General features: G+C 45.1%; 1 protein-coding gene and 1 long non-coding RNA gene across 3 annotated transcripts; one reads left to right on the forward strand and one right to left on the reverse strand.

Annotated features, from left to right (window-relative positions):
• Positions 1–2,815: 2,815 nt before the first annotated feature.
• On the reverse strand, positions 2,816–6,599 carry LOC148816025 (uncharacterized). The gene is made up of 6 exons (XR_016094743.1): positions 6,537–6,599; positions 4,355–4,473; positions 3,888–3,941; positions 3,592–3,647; positions 3,328–3,409; positions 2,816–3,063 (listed from the first exon to the last, which is right to left on the reverse strand). It is a non-coding gene; the product is annotated as an uncharacterized LOC148816025 (long non-coding RNA).
• Positions 6,489–20,722, forward strand: stom (stomatin). Of its 2 annotated transcripts, XM_088940269.1 has the most exons (8): positions 6,968–7,101; positions 9,810–9,845; positions 11,218–11,327; positions 12,082–12,154; positions 15,453–15,535; positions 16,045–16,248; positions 16,893–17,027; positions 18,387–20,722. In XM_088940269.1, the coding sequence occupies exons 1-8, from the start codon at positions 7,044–7,046 to the stop codon at positions 18,579–18,581; spliced, it is 894 nt and encodes a 297-aa protein (XP_088796395.1). In that variant the 5' UTR covers positions 6,968–7,043; the 3' UTR covers positions 18,582–20,722. The 2 variants fall into 2 exon arrangements, with proteins under 2 accessions (XP_088796396.1, XP_088796395.1); XM_088940270.1 differs by lacking the exon at positions 9,810–9,845 and having other exon boundaries at positions 6,489–7,101.
• Positions 20,723–20,850: the final 128 nt, after the last annotated feature.

Below are 20,850 nucleotides of genomic sequence, written 5' to 3' on the forward strand. Positions count from 1 at the left end.
CGAATCAAGCTGATACCAGTAACCAAAAGGGCTCCACGGATCCAATACTGTCCTCTCGTTGGAACTTTCTCATGTTCTCGTAACTTCTTAAATAAACACACCAGCTGCATGACTAATAAGAAGAAAAAAGGTGGTAAATTCAGTATATGATAAATGTTTACAGATAACAAATCTAACTTTTTGGTGCAGTGTTAAGATAAGTCAGGTTATAGAACAGTAAGTGTCCTGCAACGAACTTTAACCCCACAGCTCGCCTACATATGTCTAAATTCTTTAATTTACATTCCTGTGGCTCTCGGATACTAATAAGGATTAATGTACTGTGATTACGCAGACGGCCATGGAAAAAAAAGATTATGAAACGTGTAACTCATGGGGTCTTCTGAAAACGTGCTGGATTTCTTCCGCAAGTTATCAGGCGGAGCCAAGAAAAAAGCTACGTGCGCCGTCAGTCTGTAGCCACGCCCACTCGGATGACATCAGTCGCAGGCCACGCCCCGCGCACCTGTCCGCCAGGTTCAGCGGGAGAGAAGGGAGCTGGGTGAGTTTGTTCCGCGTCTTTTAATGATTATTTTTTATTTTTCCTTTATTTAAATGTTGATCAAATTTAACTCATGTAATTATGTGGTTTTCCCATCTCTCCATCTCTCGGGAGAAAGCTTTAAAACACGTATTTTCTTTGGGAGCTCAACGGATTTTTTTTTTTTACCGTTTCCTTTTGCAACGCTTCTCTTATTTTTAACAAACCACTTGCTCGTGTTACACAGACATCGACGAAAAGCTCTGTTTCAGCAGTAAAGACTGCTGTGTTGGCAGAATGAAAACGTCGCTTTTTCTTGTTTCTTTATCCTAATCTTTACCAAGCACTTCGTGAGCTTTGCTCGCAAAATCAAGCATATGCGTTTATCCAAACCGAAAAGAGCCTACATAGAATTGTAAAAAAAAATTTCCATTATTTTACAGAGTGAGTTGTGTGATCATGTTCTTATATTAGTGGTAAAATTTTCGCTTGTTAGTAATGCGTTTTATTTTCAATGGTTTTAAATTCTAAATTCTGCTGTTTTGTGTTTTCAAGTTTAGTGTCTTCTGCCAGGACAGGATTCGCGTACAAACGTAAGTATAAACATTTTATTCATTTCTTTACACGTATTGAAATACATTCTGCATTATCTGTCCTGTTGAAAACGTTGTTTGCTACTAAGAAACCTTGGTTTAAATTATCTTTAAATGGTCGTATAAATACATGTTTTCTTGTGTTTCCAGTTTGGTGTCTTCGGGCAGGACATGCTTGGCTCAGCTGCTGGAATTAACCGTGTAAGTATAAACGTTTTTATTCTTTTACACGCATCCTATTGAGGTACACTATATCTGTACCTGCCGGAAAGTGTTGTTGGAAAACGTCATGCACCTTGTTAAAAGAAGACTCAAGCTAGACGATACTAGATTTCTCCACGGAAGAAATGGTTTTGGACCGACAACACTGTAGGCCTGCTGTTTATAGAAATCATTTTCTGCTAAAACTGCGATGCCTTTAGCTTTTTTGATGCGCATAATACAGATCCGTAAGAAACCGTTTTGGCTTCCAGACTGCATCACAACTAAGATAAGAGATAAGATCACTTTATACAATTTCTTGCATTAGGAACGGAGCCTATAAAGATTTTGTTGAGTTGTTCACGTTAATGAGGTGTATTGTTTGTGTTTCGCCTTTGGTATCCACACTTTAAATGTAAGCCCGAGTACTGCAATGCTTGATCTGACTAGCTGAGATCATCAGCCGAGACTGATTTCTGTCGTTTTGCAGGACTTGCAACGAAGTTCCAGTCTTCATTCCGGTCGCCGCCTCGACAGATCCCTGGGAGAAACAGTAACGTGCTGTATGTTCCTGTGTGTTTTACCTGTAATTGCATGCGAATCTTTTCGTACTCTTTACGTGTAGAAGCATTTAGCGTAAATGTAGCCGTGCTTTGACACTTTGTAATTGAAATGTATGTTACTTTCACTTCGAGGACTGTGCATGTGTAGTACTGGAATGCTTTGTTTTGTATGCAGTTTTCGCTCAATAAATTGTTGATTGAAGTTTGATTGTGTTCTTCATTTCTTGTGCAGAGTTCTGTACCCCCTTGGTCCTGAAAAACCCTGGTGTTGGTGAGTTTTTTGGCGGAGAGATTTTGCAAACAGTTTCTGAGAATCGATGCGATGGGCTGTTTGTTGCTTGGAGTGCCCGGCCGCAAGGGGACACCCTATCGCATTGTGACTTGGAAACTGCAGAGGCCACCCCCTTTTTAAGTGTGGCCAGATTTTCCCGCCAAAAAACTTAGTCTATATCGGGGACTTTTCAGGGCGTGGTCTCCATCCGTCAATCAAACCAAGCCCCACCCACTCCGCTTTTAGGAGCGGGGGGCCGGGTGATTGACCACAGCTCTAGCCAAGCCCACTCACTCCCAGCAGGAGAGGAAGGCAGCCTGGTGATGGCTTTGGTGCCTGTGAGAGGCGGGTCTCCTGGTGTGGACTTAGAAAGCTGTCAGTTGCAAGCTGTGACTGATAGGCTGAGTCCACCCGGGGTGCCTCGTCTCTCTCGGGCCCAGGCCATCTCCAGCCTCCCTTCCCCTCTAGCTGGGAGTGAGGGGGCTTGGCTAGAGCTATCCTCAGTTCTCCTCCCCCCGGGGCTATACCCACGCTCCCTGCTAGGGACCCTTTCCCCCCCAGAGACTATCTAAAAAGGCGGGAGTCTTCGCACTTTTCCAAGTCAAAGTAGTGCGTGACGCACACTGCAAGACAACCCTTCGCACCTTCGAAAATACAGGACAATGCAGACAATGAAATCAAGAGTTTTTATTGCAGAATTCACAGCACATACAATAGCAGCAATCAACAGAAAACATGCAGGTCAAGAATAAAATACAGCACTGAATCGGGACATTACAGATCAAGCCACTGGTAACAAAAATCAAATGTAAGAAAAAGCACACATTGTCAAGAATAAGTTGCCGGAGATCGTCAGTTGCTGGAGTGGAGCTGGAAAGGAGATCGTCGGAGCGCTGAGGATCAGGAGCCGCAGAACTGAAAATAAAAGAAAAAGGATCATTTTAAGAAGAGATCGGATTTGCAGAATCGATTCCCTTGACGTTCTGAAGTCTTAACTTTTTAAATAAGCTAAATAATTAATATAGAAAAACATTCCAATTCAATAAGAAACTACTAGGTAATTTCATGAGAAATCACAGATACAACCCAGTCACACTACTCTAATGTTTAGAAAATACATTCAGCAACATAGAAATTCAATGCTACTACTTATAAACTTCAGATTTATAAGTTACTCACAGCTTTAATCATATTCGGTTTAACTCCTTGCTTTGAAAACCATCAAAGTTCGACAGTATTATTAATCTTCACCCAGTGGATTCTATAGATGAATAAGAGAGCCATAAAAATAACCAGCGCCTAAGAGTTTCAACAAAAGCATAACGAAACGAAAAGAAGTGATAGAGTCAGTATAAACGCATTCTGGTGTTAAAATGCTGGGAAATACGTGTCGTCTTTTTCAGTTACACAAATAGCATATCGGAAGTAAGGAATGCAGCTTACCCTGGAAAAAACACTTTCTCCGAACCGGAGGTCCGTTCTTGAAATCCTTTGGTCACCTGGAGAAATGGAAATAAATTTACGAATAAGTAAATTTTATCTTCACAATATTTAATCATTTCTAAAGCGTTACTATAGCCCGGGTCCGCAAAGGAGAGATTGTGTAAGCACAAAGAAACGAAAAGAAGTGACATAGTCAGTATAAGCCCATTCTGGTGTTAAAATGCTGGGAAATACGTGTAGTCTTACCGACTTACGCAAATATAAATAGTATAGTGGAAGGTAGAAATCTACCTTACCCAGGAAAAAACACTTCCATAAGCAGAGGCCCGTTCTTGGATTCCTTTTGTCACCTGGAGAAATAAAAAACTTCGAATTAGTAAATTTAATCTTTAAAATATTTTATAATTTCGGAGCGAAAAGCGTTATTATAGCCCGAACCCGAAAAGGAGAAATTACACAGCTACACAGATTTTATTAAGCAAATGTTTGAAGGTAAACTAGAACCTTTTTTCGTTAAAAGAAACTGATTTACATACTTAAATTAAAGATACTATAAGAATGCTTAATGCAGACTTTTAAGACTTTGAGAGCACGCTGAAAAGGACAGGGCAGTAATTTCGGCGTCCTAAAACACCATTTGAACCGAGACAAATGCGATTAACAAAAGTAGCAACAATAATACATTCTTGTCTAGCTTTCCCCAAAGTAAGATTTGATTTTTTGCACTTAAAATAAGAAAAATAGAAATAAAACGCAAACACACCTCACGCCGCAGAAACTCGCCCCGCCGCCATCTTGCCGGGCGCACCTGTGGAACAGGTGGACGGGGCGTGTCCGCTGAGGAAGGTCACTCTGGAGGCGGGCTCGGCTCCTGAATGACAGCTGTGGATTCTGTTACAAGGGCTCAACACTGACCACACTGAAGAGAAATAGAAACTGTAACTCACCAAATCATGCATAAAGTATATAACGGCTAAGGAGTTTCAGACAGCCTAATACAGCGACATTCCCCTACGAGACTGCTCGCCAGACTCGTTTAGCTTGCGGCCGGTTGATCGTATCAAGAGAAATGTGCTGGAGAGAGACTCCTGTCGTTCCTAGTTAGGACTGCACCTCTCTCTCACTGCTAGTGCCACACCTGTCCTGCAGGTGTCTCAGTGGTATAAGGGGCTGCTTTTTAGAATTGAATGAAGAACTATTCATTAATTAAGGTCTTAAACCCCCCTTTTTCCCAGTTTTGGAGAGCCCCGAAAATGGAGCCCCCCAAAACGGCCGGCGTGGTAGAGAACAGCCCCTTCCACAAACTCACCCCGACAGCGTGAGAGCTTCACCCGGGGCTTAGATCTCAGACTGACGGGGAGGCTCGGGGCTCGTCTTCGATTCACGGCACTCACGGGGAGTCGATGTGCTTCTCGGAACTTTAGAAGTGTCCGATGGTTCAGCCCGCGGAGCCACCAGGCCGGCCACGCAAAACACCAGGCGTGTACATCTCTTATCCAGACTAAAGCCAAGTCACGGTTCGGAGACGAGGCGGTTCCCCCTGTTCGCTCGCTTTTCAAGCATTAAAGCTGAGACGCCTTTGTAATGCGCTTTTCTAGTCTTTTTTGAGACTGGACAAGACTATCTTTTCGAATGAGAGTGTAAAAATAATGCATCAACATTTGCAGCAGAGTTGGAGTCTGTATGTCATGTGTCGGACATGAAGTCTGAGAGCATAAAATACTAATGTTTTTGTTTTTTTTTAACCAAAATGTCTGAAATGATTATAAAGACAATTTATTATAAAAAAAACTACACGAGCGATTAAAATCATCTAAATGGTTTATACCCCTGGTGTATTACATGGAAAACAGTATAGTGATAAGGATATAATAACTAGTTTTGCAATCAATGGAGCATCACATCGCTCCTTATTATTACTATTAGCGAAGCTGTTATTTAATATATTGAAAGATAAGAAAGTTACTGTAGTCAAGTGCAAAGAGTGCAGGTGGTAAAAATGTTGTCTATTAATATCAGATAGTTGGCACTGCACTAGCGGAAGCAGCGTGCGACAGGTATTTAGAAGCTTTATATTAACTCAGAATTGTCACCTCTGAGGGAGAGATGCAAAATCATTTCGATGAATTTAAAAAAAACTCTCAAAGTTATACACAGGATATAGAGTGAGAAGTGTTGGGGAACCACTGTCATTGAGTGACGTACAGTAATCACGGGTGAGAGTGACTATCAGACACTAACAGTGTCTCTCACCGCTTGATCCACACTTAAAAGACGGGAAATGTGAAACACTATTCCTGGCGCAAGGTTGACGCTAATTTCTAACCTCTTACTATTCAAGATCTGAATCCCTGGGGACGAATGAAGTACACGTGTGAAGAAAGGATTGGCAGAAATAAATACGAAATTGAGTAAGAAATGAATAAACACGTGCCCTCAGGAACAAGGGAGGTGAGATCAGCAGGGCGCAGCAGATGGGAATAAAATATAGAATAATAATCTCTAAAATAATTTGCCTCTGTTTTCTCCGGCGGGTATGTTTTAATCAACACTGGGAGAAAGACTGCAATCCGAAGGCTACAAGCTGAGCTCATGATACAATTCAGTGAAATACAGGAGAAACCGCAAGGAAAGCCATTTTAATCCCGATAATCGCTGAACACTCTTCCGTGCCGTACATTCGCTTTCACGCTATTGTCTGATTTATACCTAGATTTCTATCCACACGGCGTGTGTACAATTGTGAATCTGTCAACTTCTAGTAAAACACCTGACGTAGTCTACGTGTCCAGTTTGAACATGTCATGCCTATACAGTTCGCTCATGACATGCGTCTGACAGACGCCCAACCGAATGAAATACAAATGATTACATCGTGGTGCATGTGATGCATTGTTACAGTGACGTGACTTGTATTTATAGCGAGTACAATTCAATTGGCGTACCTCTGCTTGGAGATCAGTTATCCGGCTCTGCTCTTCCACGCCTGGATTTAATTCCTGTTTTGGGATCGCCCCCACAGGTGATTTTGCGATCCAGTGTGAGCGTGCCGATTAAAAAACCTGGGGTGCTGCACAGGGAGGGAGAGAGGGGGCCCCCTAGCGGCCTCGGGGCACTAAGCAGTCGCCTGGCTCGCCTGCGCCCATAGCCGGCCCTGGGCTGTGGATTCGGCATACATGCGCCGTCATAAAAGCTGGCCCGCAGCACTAGCGTGCCCGTGTCGGCGCGACTGAGCCGCCTGCCCTCGCTGCGTAGCGGAGAGGGGCTGCAGGACCGCCGGTGCCCCCCGAATAAGCGGTTCCCAGGCTTGTTTACAGGGTGAGGGGGAGGAGGAAGGGGGGGGGGCTTTCCTGCCGTGACGTCAGGGGATTCGTGTCGCTGGAGCTCAGACCCCAGAAATACTCCCCCTGCGTGGTGTTGTAAAAATACAACAGCAAAGTTTCTCTCCGGCCATGGACAACGCGGAGAGCCGAGACATGAAAACCGCGAACAGACGAGAACGCCAGGCAGGTAACGTGTTTTCACTGGGTTTTTTTTGTGTAACTTTTAAATGCATTTTTCCTTCATTCTTGAACATTTCTTCTTGTGCTGTGTATTTCGTATTTGCCCAAGAGGTAGATGTGCGACGCCTCCAGTATATATATACAGCACGCATAGAGAGTGCGCGATCTGAAGACCCCCTCTCCTCCATTTCTTTAGTTTTTCAGTACAGTACAGCCTTCTGGTTCAAAATGTTTGGGAAAAGACGTCCGTGCGTAAAACGTGGAGAGGTCAGATAACAGAATACTGCAGAATCCAGTTCAAAGAGAAGAAAAACAAACACGAAAGGGATTTCGGTTATTTCTATTTCTATTTCTATACACAGCAACCTCTTTCAGAGGCGAGAGGTCTTCCAGCGTTACATTCCTTATCGCGCAGCAGCTGGGACGATCTTGGGCTCCCGAGTGCTGCTGTACGGTCTTCATAGATCCGCGCTCTCTGGGCTGGGGCGTGTCCCTGCATCGGGGGCACTACAGCGGGTCTCGGAAGAAACACGGAGTCGGTGTTTCAGCTCTTTTGTAAAATGTAACGAGTCAGATCGTCTTGAGTTGTAAACAGTGCTCTTGATAGCTTCGCGGATACATTGTTTCTTATGCACGGAAGTGCCGCACTACACAGGATGAATACAATAAATACTAATATCGATTTTGGTTCGCCGTGAAGCCTCTGACCCGACGTATCGATTTTTGAAAGAGAATGTAACGGGTCGTGGAGACAGGTCTCGGCCTGGAGAGAAACCTTTCTAAGCCGGGGCGCGGAGAAAAATCGTCCTTTTTATTTCGAGCTTTGGGTACAAAAAAAACAAACAAAACAAACAGCAATGTTATTAAAAGATATGTGAAAATCAGCAGCTTGGAAAGCATAGGAAATTGTAATATTTGGTCATGCGTCTAGACCTGTGGTGACTCTTGAACGTGAGCAGAGGTCGGTGGTTATCCGTACAGTTTTAATAGTTCTCAATCCGAATCAGCGACTTCTTTTCCTTTAATATGTTACCTAGTTATTCCAGTTAATGTAACACTCTGCCCACCTTTCCAGCTCATCATTTTCAGTCGTTTCTCCGGTACTGCTCCAACGCCCTGCGCATTGTCACATTTGAATTAGACGCTAACCGCCCGTCAGCTTTTTTCATTTGGATACGCGAACGTCGCTCGGATTTGCTAAATGCAAACGTATGTATTCATATTAAAATGCACAGCAGATTATTTTTCGTACGCGGGACTCATGTAATCCATACCAAAATCACCTACAGGTTACCATAGAAATGTCCCAGTTCTATAAACGTGTAGGTTTCTGTACAGAACTGGGACATTTCTTAAGAAACCTATACGTCATGTGTATGGGATACAGGTGACGGTGGTGCTCGTAATTAAATGCTAAAGGCTCAAATCCTCAGGGTCTTCATAATTAATAAGCATGTTTGGGAGAAATTTATGTTATGAGTTAATGTATTACTTTACTTGAGCATGGATCACAGCGACCTGTGATTTTTTTAAACGTACTTTTTCCCCTCCGACCTTCTTTTGCGTTTTCAGAAGTAATCCCTGACCCAAGTAGCTTGTGACTGTAACGGATTACTCTTTTAAACATTTTCACAAACGCTGATCCTGCGCTAACCCTTTTGCTGAAATCAGCACAAGGGCTGGCAAACGGGGGAACCTGTGCAAATCACGCGTCGCGGAGAGCTCGTCACTAGTTTCGAGTGCTCCGTGTCGGGTTTTAAAACCGTGTTCACGGGTAAGACACGAGGCGCTGATATGCTCTGGTCTGTGCTCTAGTCCCATAGTATTGTTTAAGGCCAGTGGGGCGGTGCATTTGTACATTACTAGTTCTGATGCGATCCCGCATCCCGCAACCCTGTTCTGAGGTTGTTTGCGTGGGTCACTGGCCCGCTGTGCTGTCAGAGGCACACCGTTACATCACAGCGCATTCTTTTTGTTTTAGAAGTAGCGTTTCCTTCATTTTCTACAAGACGATAACGGTTTAAAAAAATGTAAAGAGAGCACCAGATGATGAAAATACCAAACATAACACCTGTGGTTAATACTAATATCATTCATTGTAATCTTTATTGTATGTAACCGTTTATTCGGAAAAACATCCTAAAAGACTTTCCAAGAATAGAAACAATGAATGCATATAAATAATAAAATTAGGGAAGAAAATCACAAGTGTCTTGAGTCCTTTGGAAGACTATCCCAGTCTAGTTTGAAATGAGGGAATGCATGATCACCAAAGAGCTATCGTGTCATTTTTTATTCAAAAAGCATGCAAAATAACTGTACTGTGAAGTCATTTAAATTATATTGTTATATGACATTAGGGTGTTCAAAAGGTCTTTGAGACTACTGTATACTCTGCCTACAATCATGCATGAACATTTACTTTGAGCTACATGGTAATTTGGGTTTTATGTTTTTTTTTGCAAAGGCTTTGTGCTGATGATTAAAAATGCAATTAATTAATCACAAATCCATTTAGATATAGAGAAAAATAAACATGGCTCAACATCTATATAAGTGCCTGTGGGTAATCCTGCTATATGAGATGTGAACTTGTATATGATGTCTTTAATGGAACAGTGTGTTCATGGAATATCCAGTCAGTAGCTGCTCCTCCTGCCCTGTGCTGCCCCGGACACACTGTGTCTGTCTTAAACGTGTGAATTCTGTCTGTAGGCTCACCAAGGTTCACACAAGCCGATTTCGAAAAAGGTAGGACTGCCGAGCAGTGAACTCCAGTGCATGTTAAAGGGGAACTGAAGTCCCAGTTTCTCAGACTGGTTATTATATCTTGGTAACAGAATAAATTCATTGATGGTATCGCGACATTTACAAATTCTGGATTAGGCACAAAATCGTGAACTTTGTTAAAGCACTATTTGGTCGCCATGACTCCTTGTCTCGGCACTAGCGATAGCGAGAGTTACGAGAATTGTGGCTTCCGTCCCTTCCTGCTCACTAGTCCCTGTAATGACTGATGTACTGTGATATACGAGCGAATAAGTACAGGTTGTGCAGCAGACGTTTCACTGTGGAAATGTTCCAACGTGATCTGCATGCAGAGTTAACAAGTAAAGAGTATTTGATGGCAAAACCGTCTCGGAAGTCGAGAGCAATATATCTATTGGATTAGAAGAGATGTATTCACACACCTGCTGATTTACAGTTTAATAGGGCCGCTTCACCTCACCAGAAGTTTTGTTGCCTCGTTATGAATTGCAGAACATGGTGCTTCGCATACCTGGAAATTTAGTCTTTTTTGTGATGTTAATTGGAGGTTTTACACATTACTGTGTACATTTTACTTTCACTGAAAATCATTCATTCATGAATGCAAATTCTTTCTTACACCACAATATAAAAATAGCATTTTTGTTCCCCTTTAGGTGAATCAAGGTCTTGCCAGATGGTGGCATCTAGAAAGAATCAGATCATTGTTGTAAACTGTCCATAACCTAAATAAAAACCCGGAGCTATGAAATAGTATTTATAGGACTGAAATGAAATTAACCCCTGTGGCACCCTGTCAGCTCTTATTATGAGGCCAGCAGCTATTCGAGGTATAAAATACCACCTAGATTGTGATCGGTGACTGTAAATATATTATGGAGGATTTCTCAGGTACCTTCCGATTGAGATCTTTCAGAGGTTTATTAGTCATTATTAATTAGCCCTGTTTAGAATCCATTTCACACTGACCTGATAACAAATGACCTCTGCACGTTTCCACAGTAGGGCCACAAGTGCTCTTGTTAGCAGCACGACAGCCAAGTACGGCAGCAGGTCAGATGGCCCTTCCTCCAGCTGGGCACTCGGACACGGTCAGTTCAAAGCTGGGGAATGGCAGGCAGGCGAGTGCTTTGAAGCGGTGCATGGTCTGGAGAAATGCGTCTTGAGGACGTGTGGCGTGGAAGCATGACCAAAACGCTTAGCTGAGGGCACCCACTCAGTTACTGCAGGGCGGAGGTGGGAATGCATCGCTTTGGCTGGCAGCCACCGTATTGTCAGCTTGTCATCTGAGCTCGGAGATCAGATGCCGAGTGTTTGTTAGTGGCAGCTGATGAATTTCCTTTGTTCCCGGCAGCGCTCGAAGAAGCCGACAACAGTATCGGTGTCTGTGGGTGGATCTTGGTGTTATTCTCCATTCTGCTGACACTGGTCACTCTTCCCATCTCCATATGGATGTGCATCAAGGTGAGGCGGTCAGTCCAGGCGGGCCGTCGGGCAAGAACGTTCCACATTTCTACGCTCGGCGACTTAAAGCAGTCTCCCGGGTTGTTCTTGTTTTGTGGTGCTGTAGTATCCACATGACCGAGATGAGCTTGGCTTCGTGAGGAAGAGAGCTTGTAAAGAAATGGAGTTGCTTCTGCTGCCCCTAAGGGAATTTGTCTTGCACATCATGAGCTCTTAAATATATGACATACGTGACAATAATAAAACACAGCAAGAGTACAATACCATAATACCATACAACATTCAACACCACTGCTCAATAAGAACTCTTCAGAACTCTAACTGTTATGTTATGCCACGTGGAAGTGTCTTTTGCAGGGACGTGACTCAAAAGCTTCAGAATTCCTTGCACCAAGGGGTCGCTCTCATTTGAACGATACTACCTGCAAAGAAAGAACTTGCATGGGAAGTGGTAACAGGTCTCCTGTGAAAGTACTGGTAGTAGGATTTGAAAAGTAGACTATGATCTGATGTATCTCAGGTGTTAAAATCATTGAGTGCTTTGCAAATCCTACATGCAATACTTTCACAGAAGACTTAACTGTTGCCACTTCCTACAGAAGTTCCTCTGCAGTTTTTGACATCAGAACATTGGCTTTTGTGTTTGCTTTTCTCATTAAAAGCAGTCTTACCCTAAACACACACAGCTCATCATGATGGGAAAGCTGTAGCAGTCGTGTGCTGACTCTGCGCGTGCGCTTGTATCTCTGCACAGATTGTGAAGGAGTATGAACGGGCCATCATTTTTCGACTTGGGCGTATCCTGAAAGGTGGTGCCAAAGGACCAGGTGGGTCACTAAGCTCTGCCTCTCAAGAGACTGCATCATAGTTGCAATGTTCTCATTTATGCTTGATCACATTGTGATACTGTGTGCTTTGAAATGTGCATATTTACACATTCACATTAATTTCCTCTGTTCTCGGAGACAACTTCTGTCTCTTGTGAAATGTCATCAGAGCAAGCTCAGAGGAACAGAACCAGATCAGTCAGAGCTTACCTGGTAGCTAAGCTCTCCTGTTCTCTTACCAAAGGTAACAAAAGCAAAGAGCTGCATCCATTTCCTCTGCTCTTCTGTGGTATGGGAGTGTTGTTTCAGATCGGGCTTTAAGTGAAATGCTTTGGAATCTGTGGGTGGGTCTGTGAAGTGAGTTCCTGTTGTCTGCAGTCACTGCTGCTTTAGCTCAGTAGGTAAAGCAGTAGTGCACTGGAAACCGCTCACGTCTGGGTCAGGCTCTGCCCCTCCTTCTGCAGCAATCACTCAAGACCCTTGCCTTCCCCAAACCACATCAGAGCAGCCACGAATCAGACACCTTTCTGCTCTTCGTGCCTCTGTTTTCTGCTAGCAGAAATATCTGCAATTCAGTGAAAAGACTCTGCAGGTCTGCAGGACTCAGAGGGTCCCTGAATGCACAAAAATGTATTCTTATTCTTCACTGCAAATATAACTTGCTCAAATGGATGCCATTCTAATCACTTTTTGTAGTCCAGTTTTCCTTGGGATGTCCACAAGGCTTTCCCAACAGCTTTGTTTGTCTTTTTTCACATTTAGAATCGCTAATCATGTTTCTTATTCTCGATTGTGATTGAGAGTATCCCATCTCAGCTCACAGCCATGATACCCTTGCACGTGCACAAGGCTTAAAGAAGCTGAGCTCAGGGCCACACTCAGGATGTCCTCAAAGTTTTTGCACAGAGCAAGATACATACAAGATTAAATAGAATTGGTTGCGATGCGATAACGTAATTAGTCTAGCTCACCTGTTATGACATTTCTATAATTTGCCCTGATTAATAAAAGAGATCAATATGTAAAAACAATGTTTCCCAACCCATTCCATTCCCATTCAGCTCATTCCGTCTGAGCGCTTTCATGTAATAAATCCTTAAGTAACTCGGCTGGGAGTTTTATAAGTTTTGTTTTTGCTCACAAACTGGAAGTTGTAAGTTCTGGAGCACAACAGTGGAATGGCAGATGGCAACATGCTGAGGAACCGAAAGCAATTAAGGGGTTCAGCAAAGACTTTGAGCGTGAGCTGACCGAGCACAAGTGCTTTTCATTAGTGTAGCCCAGCTCCCTGCTAGGAGCCCCTTCAGGGAGAGACTGAGCACGAGGAAGGAAGGAAAACGACAGGAAGAGAAGAGGGCAGATGCCAGGAAAGGCTGGCAACCTCTGATACTGGAAGACTGAAGCCGCAGCTCACCCACGTCTGGAATCAGGAAAGTTGTTTAGCTACCAGGAGGTCTGCACACTCAGACGTTTGTGGTCAAATATTCACATGGCTTTGAAAATGCCTCTGAAGTTACCTGCCATGCACAAATAGTTTTTTAGTAAAACAACAAAATAATCATGCAGTAAAGCTGTACATCAGTCTCACAGCGTTAACAGTACCCCAGCACGCTTTGATGGACAGTATAATTGAGAACTGTACTGCTGTTGCCATAATACTGTAAGGCTCGTGCATTGAACACTCAGTTCCAAGAAGGAACTGACTTGCATACAAATGAAACAATAGCAGGCTGTCCAGGGCCTGAATGAAAAGACAAGAGGATACTCGGAAGAACTGTCTAATAATAGCGCTCGCCGGGAAAAGAGATCAGCTTGCTCTCAGTGGGTGTTTGTTTAAAGGTTTCTAATGTTTCCTGACTGAGGTTGTCAGTGAAGGTTGTCAGTGAAATTGCTTTTTTTGTTATTACACTATTCTTTTTTATTTGAAGTTTTAATGGAAACAACTTTAAGCAATTCCAATCCTAGAAGAAGCCCAGAAGCTCCCAGACCATAATAAAGCAGGAAGAAAATGAAATGCAACACTCATTTTTTTTAATACTGTATATAGCATAACTGATGTTATTTGCATTTTAGGTTTGCATAGTCTTGCCCCATGGGATAGCACAATCATGAGCTTAGGTCATGTGAGTTCAGACAGAGATCAGGATTGTTGTACTTGGTTAAAATAGCCAAGTGTTGATTAAAGATCTGTGTAAACAGATGTTCAGGAACACATGATTCTGATTAATGTAAGAGCTGTGAAAGATACAGACGTGTCCTGCTGGAGTAACGAAGATGGACTGCTTGTCCAGAGAAACAGGGAAGCTCTGTCAGGGACTGGCCCAGGGCCATCACATCACAGGACGCTAATCGGTGTGAGATAGCAGTGGCTACAGAAAGAGAAATCTCCTGAAAAATGAACCCCCTGCATCCACAGAATGACAGGAGATCTGTCCCGTAGAGGAAAATGACCTGTGTGCTCAAAGTCACCTCACCGGGTTCTTCAGAAGCCAGAGTGAAACGCCAAGCAGAGGACACAAGGGGAAACTACCTGAAGTGCATTTAACACCGACGACAGGAGGCACGTCTTTACTCAAAGGGTGGTGGGAGTGTGGGCCATGGTGTTGAAGCCGATACCTTGGCTGCTTCCGAGAAACAGGTGGATAAGATCCTAGACTCAATGAACTGCTTATCACCAAACAGGCTCATGTGCAGCCTTTCTTACGTGCTTATGAGAGAATGGGCGGAGTCAGTTTTTCACCGATGACTGCACTTCGCCCTGGACAGCGCTGACAGAAGAGAACATGTACAGTATGAAGATATCAGGGTGAACATCATGCCGACTAGCCAGTTGTTTAAGCTCTGCCTGCTGGCCAGTCACACTGGAAGAGATGCAGAACAGTCTGAACCGAGATCAATTACTTCAGTCTTTGCATCAGCACTGCCAGGAGTAATTCTCCATGTGATCCTACCTGATACTAACATCCTCAGTGATGGTAATATATTCTTAATGTGATGTATTTAATTACTTAAGCCTGTCATGATAAGAAAAGCAACATTAAATCTGTTGGACCCGATGTTTTTAATTTTGTATCGCTTATGCATTTTTGCAGTTACCAAAGTGCTGCCGTCTTCCGCTGCTACGTTGTGTCTTGCTGTGTGTGAACCTTTGAGATCACAGTAGCTTTGAAGAAACGGCAGCACATTTTTCATTTGAGTGAAAAGCTTTGGAAATGACATTTTGTTGGCAGTGTGAGGATTCCCATGGGTAAAAATATTCAAGATTCAATACTTACCGGTCCTGTGCTGTCTCTGTCAGGTCTGTTCTTCATCCTGCCCTGCACTGACAGCTTCATCAATGTGGACATGCGCACCATCACCTTTGACATTCCCCCACAGGAGGTAAGCAGAACTCCTGCAAAAGGTTTTGAAGCAATTGATAGAGAAAAGCAGTGTCTTCTAATAACGCAAGCAGTCTGAACTGTTCTTCTGCCTGTTTATGGTTTGTTTTTGCATTCCAAGCTACAACTGCACTGAGTTTTGTCATTGGCAAGTTGCTTGTGTCTTTACTCACGCAGCTCTGATCTTTCCTGAGGATGCTGAGTGCAAACTACTGGCGCAGAGGCACTCACTGTAATTGTTTCCAGAACTGCATAAAATGAACTTGCAAAGTAACTATTCACATGCTGCATAGTTCACTGAAACGAACAAAGTTTTCCCCCCATCTTGTTCCAAGTTTTACAAAGAAATCCCTTGCGTAAATAACCTGTAAGTGCAAAGACTCACTTTGAAAAGAGTCTTTCCCCAGCGCTGACTCGGAGCAGTGAGCTGGGGGAAAGGGGCAGCCAGCTGGTGCTGTGGACGTGTTCGGAAGTGTTTCAGCAGTGTCTTCGCCTGCTCTCGTCGCCCAGGTCTTGACCAAGGATTCGGTGACGGTGAGCGTGGATGGCGTGGTGTACTACCGGGTGCAGAACGCCACGCTGGCCGTGGCCAACATCACCAACGCCGACGCGGCCACACGGCTGCTGGCGCAGACCACCCTGCGGAACGTGCTGGGCACCAAGAACCTGTCGGAGATCCTGTCCGACCGGGAGGAGATCGCGCACAGCATGCAGGTACGGAGTGAGGGGACCTGCCCCACATCAGACCCCTTTCCATTCTCTGCGCGGGCACCGGGTCCTGCTTTAATAGACATCGTACCGCAAAGGAACCAGTGACGGGTCTATTCCCTGCTGGACAGGGAAGAAAAGTAACACAACGTTTCGGCCGCGGAGCCTTCTTCGGGTGTCAAAGAAGGCTCCCTTCTTTGGAGAAGAAGAAGGCTCCACAGCCGAAACGTTGTGTTTCTTTTCAGTAGGGAATAAACCCGTTACTGGTTCCTTTGCTGCCTACGCATGCTGGCGCAGCTGCCTGCTTGAACGACATTGTCTGCGCTGGCAGAGCCGTGCTGTCCAAGCCACAGTGAAGCGCTTTGAGCCCACACGGGCTTTTGTGTTGTGACCGAGTCACACTCTCAGAGTAGGCTCTGGGAATACTAGCAGCAGCGAACAGGTGCACAGTGCTCTACAGTGGCCCGTTGCTATTTGTTCTCAATGGCATGAAATGTGAACCTCTTGGCCGGCCAGCTAAGAATAGACGCAGCAGCTTCTGCTGGGAGTCGTGAGTGAAGAGCAGGGGCAGTTGTGCCCGGGGCCGGGGGCAGTGTGCAGGGGGCTGCTCGGCGAGCTGTCTTTGATGTTTCCCTGCTGCCTCCCGGCAGTCCACCCTGGATGACGCTACGGACGACTGGGGCATCAAGGTGGAGCGCGTGGAGATCAAAGACGTCAAGCTGCCGCTGCAGCTGCAGAGGGCCATGGCAGCCGAGGCCGAGGCCACCCGGGAGGCCCGGGCAAAGGTACCGTCGCCCACACCGCCGCCCAGGCCCGTTCTCGCTCCCAGGCTGAGAAACAGCGACCCCTAGTGACAGGCGCAGAAACTGCAAGAGGGACCTGTCGTGCGCTGCACTAGATTGGAGTAAGGACTCTGAGAGACAGGGATGCCCAGCGGGCCACAGGATTAAGTTAAAGTGCGGTATACAAGATTAGATCAGACTGTGAATGGATGTGCAGGCAACAGATGGAGGGAGGGCTCCCCCCCCCCATCAGCAGTGAGTAGCCCCCGGGGGGGAGGGGATCGGGCAGGATGAAGGTCAGCCTGAGCTGCTCAGGCGGGGACTTCAGGAATCTGTGTCCCCACCGAGCACCAGAAATAAACCCAGTGTCGTGGCAGGAGAGCAGGCAGGGCCTGTCCCCTGAGCTTTCCCTCCTCCCTGCTGCTTCCCAGGCCTGCGGTAGATCGGCTTGAGAGACGTGGCTCTCTCTGGGGGTCGGAACAGTGTAAACGGATCTGCGAAGTAAACAAACGCCCTCATTCCCATGAAGGAAACCACTCTCCCTGGTGCTCTACAACCCCGGAGAGCGTTCTCGGTGCCCGCTTTGAATGTGTCAACCTGTGACGGGCAGCCGGTTCTTTCTGAAGCTCGTCTTTAATTACCGTGAGTGGGCACACTGACCCGTCAGACTGAAGCCTGTTAATTAGAACGCGAGGCGGCTCAGCTCTTCTTGTCAGCTCAGCTGCTGTGCGTGTCTGTATAATTTCTGTACCGAGGGTGTGGCGAGTTCCCTTTGCTGTGCATTCAGGGCTTCGTAAGTGCTTTCTCCCTGAGTAGATTTGCTGGCAAACACATGGTATTACACACTCACTGTCTGTTCTCCAAGAAGACTGCAGAAGCCCGTTATTGAACACGTAGCCCTTCATGGTGGCCTCTGTGTTTGTGTCCATTTTTCACAATGGCTGTTAATGCCATCAGATTTCCATCCAGTTTCACAGTGGCAGCGCCTCCTTCAGCTGCTCTTGTCAGTGACCACAGACGTTCATCTGTGTTTGCTTTGCTCTGCCTAGCCCGCACGCACCTGCTCAACAGGTTATATTTGAGAATTCGGAAAGGTTGCAAATGAGAGGAGGCCATTCAGCCGTTCGGTAGTGAACAACTGATTCAAGCCTCTCATTCCGCCTTTTCTCCAAGGGTATCGGCTCCAATGATGTGGGTGGGTAGCTTGTTCCACACCCCCACTACCCTTTGTGTAAAGAAGTGCCTCCTGCTCTCTGTTCTACATGCAGTTCCCAGCTGTTGTTCATGTATAATTGTGGGCTGTTACGCTGCCCTCCCGGTAAGCTCTGGTCACCCAGTACCCCGCGCCTGCCTGTCCCCCAGGTGATAGCGGCCGAGGGGGAGATGAACGCGTCCCGCGCCCTGAAGGAGGCGTCCATGGTGATTGCCGAGTCGCCCTCCGCGCTGCAGCTGCGCTACCTGCAGACCCTCAACACCATCGCCGCCGAGAAGAACTCCACCATCATCTTCCCCCTGCCCATCGACATGATGCAGGCCTTCGTGGGCCCCCGGGCCTGAGCCGGGGGGGAGGGGGGGTGCAGTGCCAGCCGCCGCAGGGGGGCGGCGAGCAGGCTGCCCTGGCTGGCCGCGGCTCTGATCTAGATTTCTCTGTAGGGCCTCTGCTGCGTTTTGTCTGTGAAGTTGTACGCTTTGCTTATCTCAGCCCCGGGCAGGCGAGGTAGTTGCTACTGGAGTGACGCCAGCGCAGGGGCGCGTACTGGTGGCTCTCGGCTGTCCGCCCAGATCCGGTCATTTGATGGGGGCCCAGTTTTCTACTGGAAAGTGTCCACCCAGCTTGTGGTTTCAGCCCCATCAGGGGACACATCCAGACACCACTCACCCTCTGGGGTTGGTTTATCAGAGGGGCGGGGGGTACAATTAGCTGACAGTTCAAAAAAAAATTCACCAGTAATGCTAAAACATAAAGGGGGGGGGGGGGCTACATACCGCCTCCACTAGTTATATAACAATAGAAACCCAGCCCACACGATTCAGGGTCCTTGTAAAAATGTTTTTATATTAGGAAATGTATTGTTGTCAGAACTAACGTTTTATTGCTGTGAATTGAATGTATTTAAACCATCCAGTCATTAACGTGAAAGCTGTTCACGGAGCCGAATGTCTGAATATTCCGCCACGAGCGCCGTGGGCGGCTGTGGTTTCCATCACGCTGGGGGCACAGAGCATCGCGCGAGGAGCTTGGAGACCGGACTCGGCTGGAAAGCACTTCCTCCCACTTCAGATCAGGCGCATTAACCAGGTAATGACAGGCTTAGTTAAACAGGACTGGAGTTTCAAACTGAGTTTGGAATTTCTTGTTTTACATTAATCCAAAGTAGTGATTTATTAATGACAGATCCAATGTAGAATGTAGATGTAGAGTCGGTAATTTAGACCCAGGTTTTAAATGTAAAATTGTTTAATGTCTAACCTTCCTTAAGTTGGGTAGCTGGAATTAAAATATTCCGCCCTCCCACAAGAAAACAAGTTTCAGACAGAACCATCTCCAGGAACAAGCCATGTGTTTTTAGGATTCAGTGTGCCTTAATAGTCATTTCCCATGTAAATCGTTCAGAACTTGCTGCATCAAATTAAACGGCGATGTCTTTACTGTAACCAGTCCTGCTCGTCCGTATTATCCCCCATGCCAGCTAATGTACGGTTTTCTTCTATATTACTAATTCATTCTTACTGTACGTTCTTGTTTGAGTCTGATGTGTTTTATATGGTGATGTAAGCATACCTTCTTAAATGTGATTTTGCCAGCAAGCTTCAGAAATCTGCCGTTTCTAGCGACCCCCGTGTTCCTCCTGCCAACACATAATCAATCGCGGCTGGAAGAGCTCACATAGCCCGTGGCTCGGTGTTGTCTTTTTAATCTCTGCCTAGGTATTTAAGAACAAGTAGCGGATGATTCCATTTTGTAATGCGGATGGAAAGAAAAAATGCAAACTTTTGGCTGTCGAGCCTTCGTCGGGTATCAAAATCACTTTGTCTTCGTTCGGTGTAGTTTTAACCTCAGCCTTTCCTTTTGCTGCTCCATGTTTGAAGCTTTTTTTTTTAAAAGGTAAACAGATCGTACCACAAACTGTACCATACACATAACAAAGGTGATTTTTGCATTTTTTTTTATGCTGGAAATATAACTGGTGCAGAACTTTAAAAGGTCAAATACAGTTTATACTCTGCGATACTGATTACAACTTATTTTATATAGCTTTTTTTAAAAAACAAAATGGTAGCAGAACAAAAAAAAATCTGAGTTTTTATGCCAAAGCAGGTTTTATAAAAAAAGAACAAGGGATATTTCTTTCCATAGTTTTGCACTTGTATTAACGTGGAGGTTTCACAGCAGAGGGAGAGACCACGTTTTCTGAGGCTGATGAAATGCATTTCATTTTAAGACAGCATTTTCATTGAAAATAAGTTATTAATTTCTGTAACTTAATTTGTTTTAATCCTAGTGGGGCTCTTCAAAGAGCTGTGCACTGATAGTGTGGGTTAAGGATTGTTCAGTTTCCTTAGTCATAAATCTTTTTCTCCGATCCTTGATGCTGAATACCATGCCTAGTAAACTCATTAGCACTACCTAATTTTGTAAAGGTGTTCCTGAGCAAGTAATAAATCCTCTTATTAAAAACATGCAATCTGTCTGCAAATTTAACGTTGCCCTGATTATGTGATATGGTTTTAAATATTACTGATGACCTCCTAAAAAAAGTCTTATCAGCTGTTGAAATAAATTAAGGGCTAAGACCAAACAAATTGTGGAGTATTAAAAATAGGT

This window comes from Atractosteus spatula, chromosome 23 (assembly GCF_055471065.1).
Source record: "Atractosteus spatula isolate fAtrSpa1 chromosome 23, fAtrSpa1.hap1, whole genome shotgun sequence".
NCBI classification, from domain to species: domain Eukaryota; kingdom Metazoa; phylum Chordata; class Actinopteri; order Semionotiformes; family Lepisosteidae; genus Atractosteus; species Atractosteus spatula.

Excerpts from the sequence above, each read along its gene's own strand:
- stom (XM_088940269.1), top strand. The coding sequence starts at position 7,044 with ATGGACAACGCGGAGAGCCGAGACATGAAAACCGCGAACAGACGAGAA. Across the intron at positions 12,155-15,452 it reads AGGTGGTGCCAAAGGACCAG|GTCTGTTCTTCATCCTGCCC; the intron begins GTGGGTCACTAA and ends TGTCTCTGTCAG. Across the intron at positions 17,028-18,386 it reads CCCGGGAGGCCCGGGCAAAG|GTGATAGCGGCCGAGGGGGA; the intron begins GTACCGTCGCCC and ends CCTGTCCCCCAG.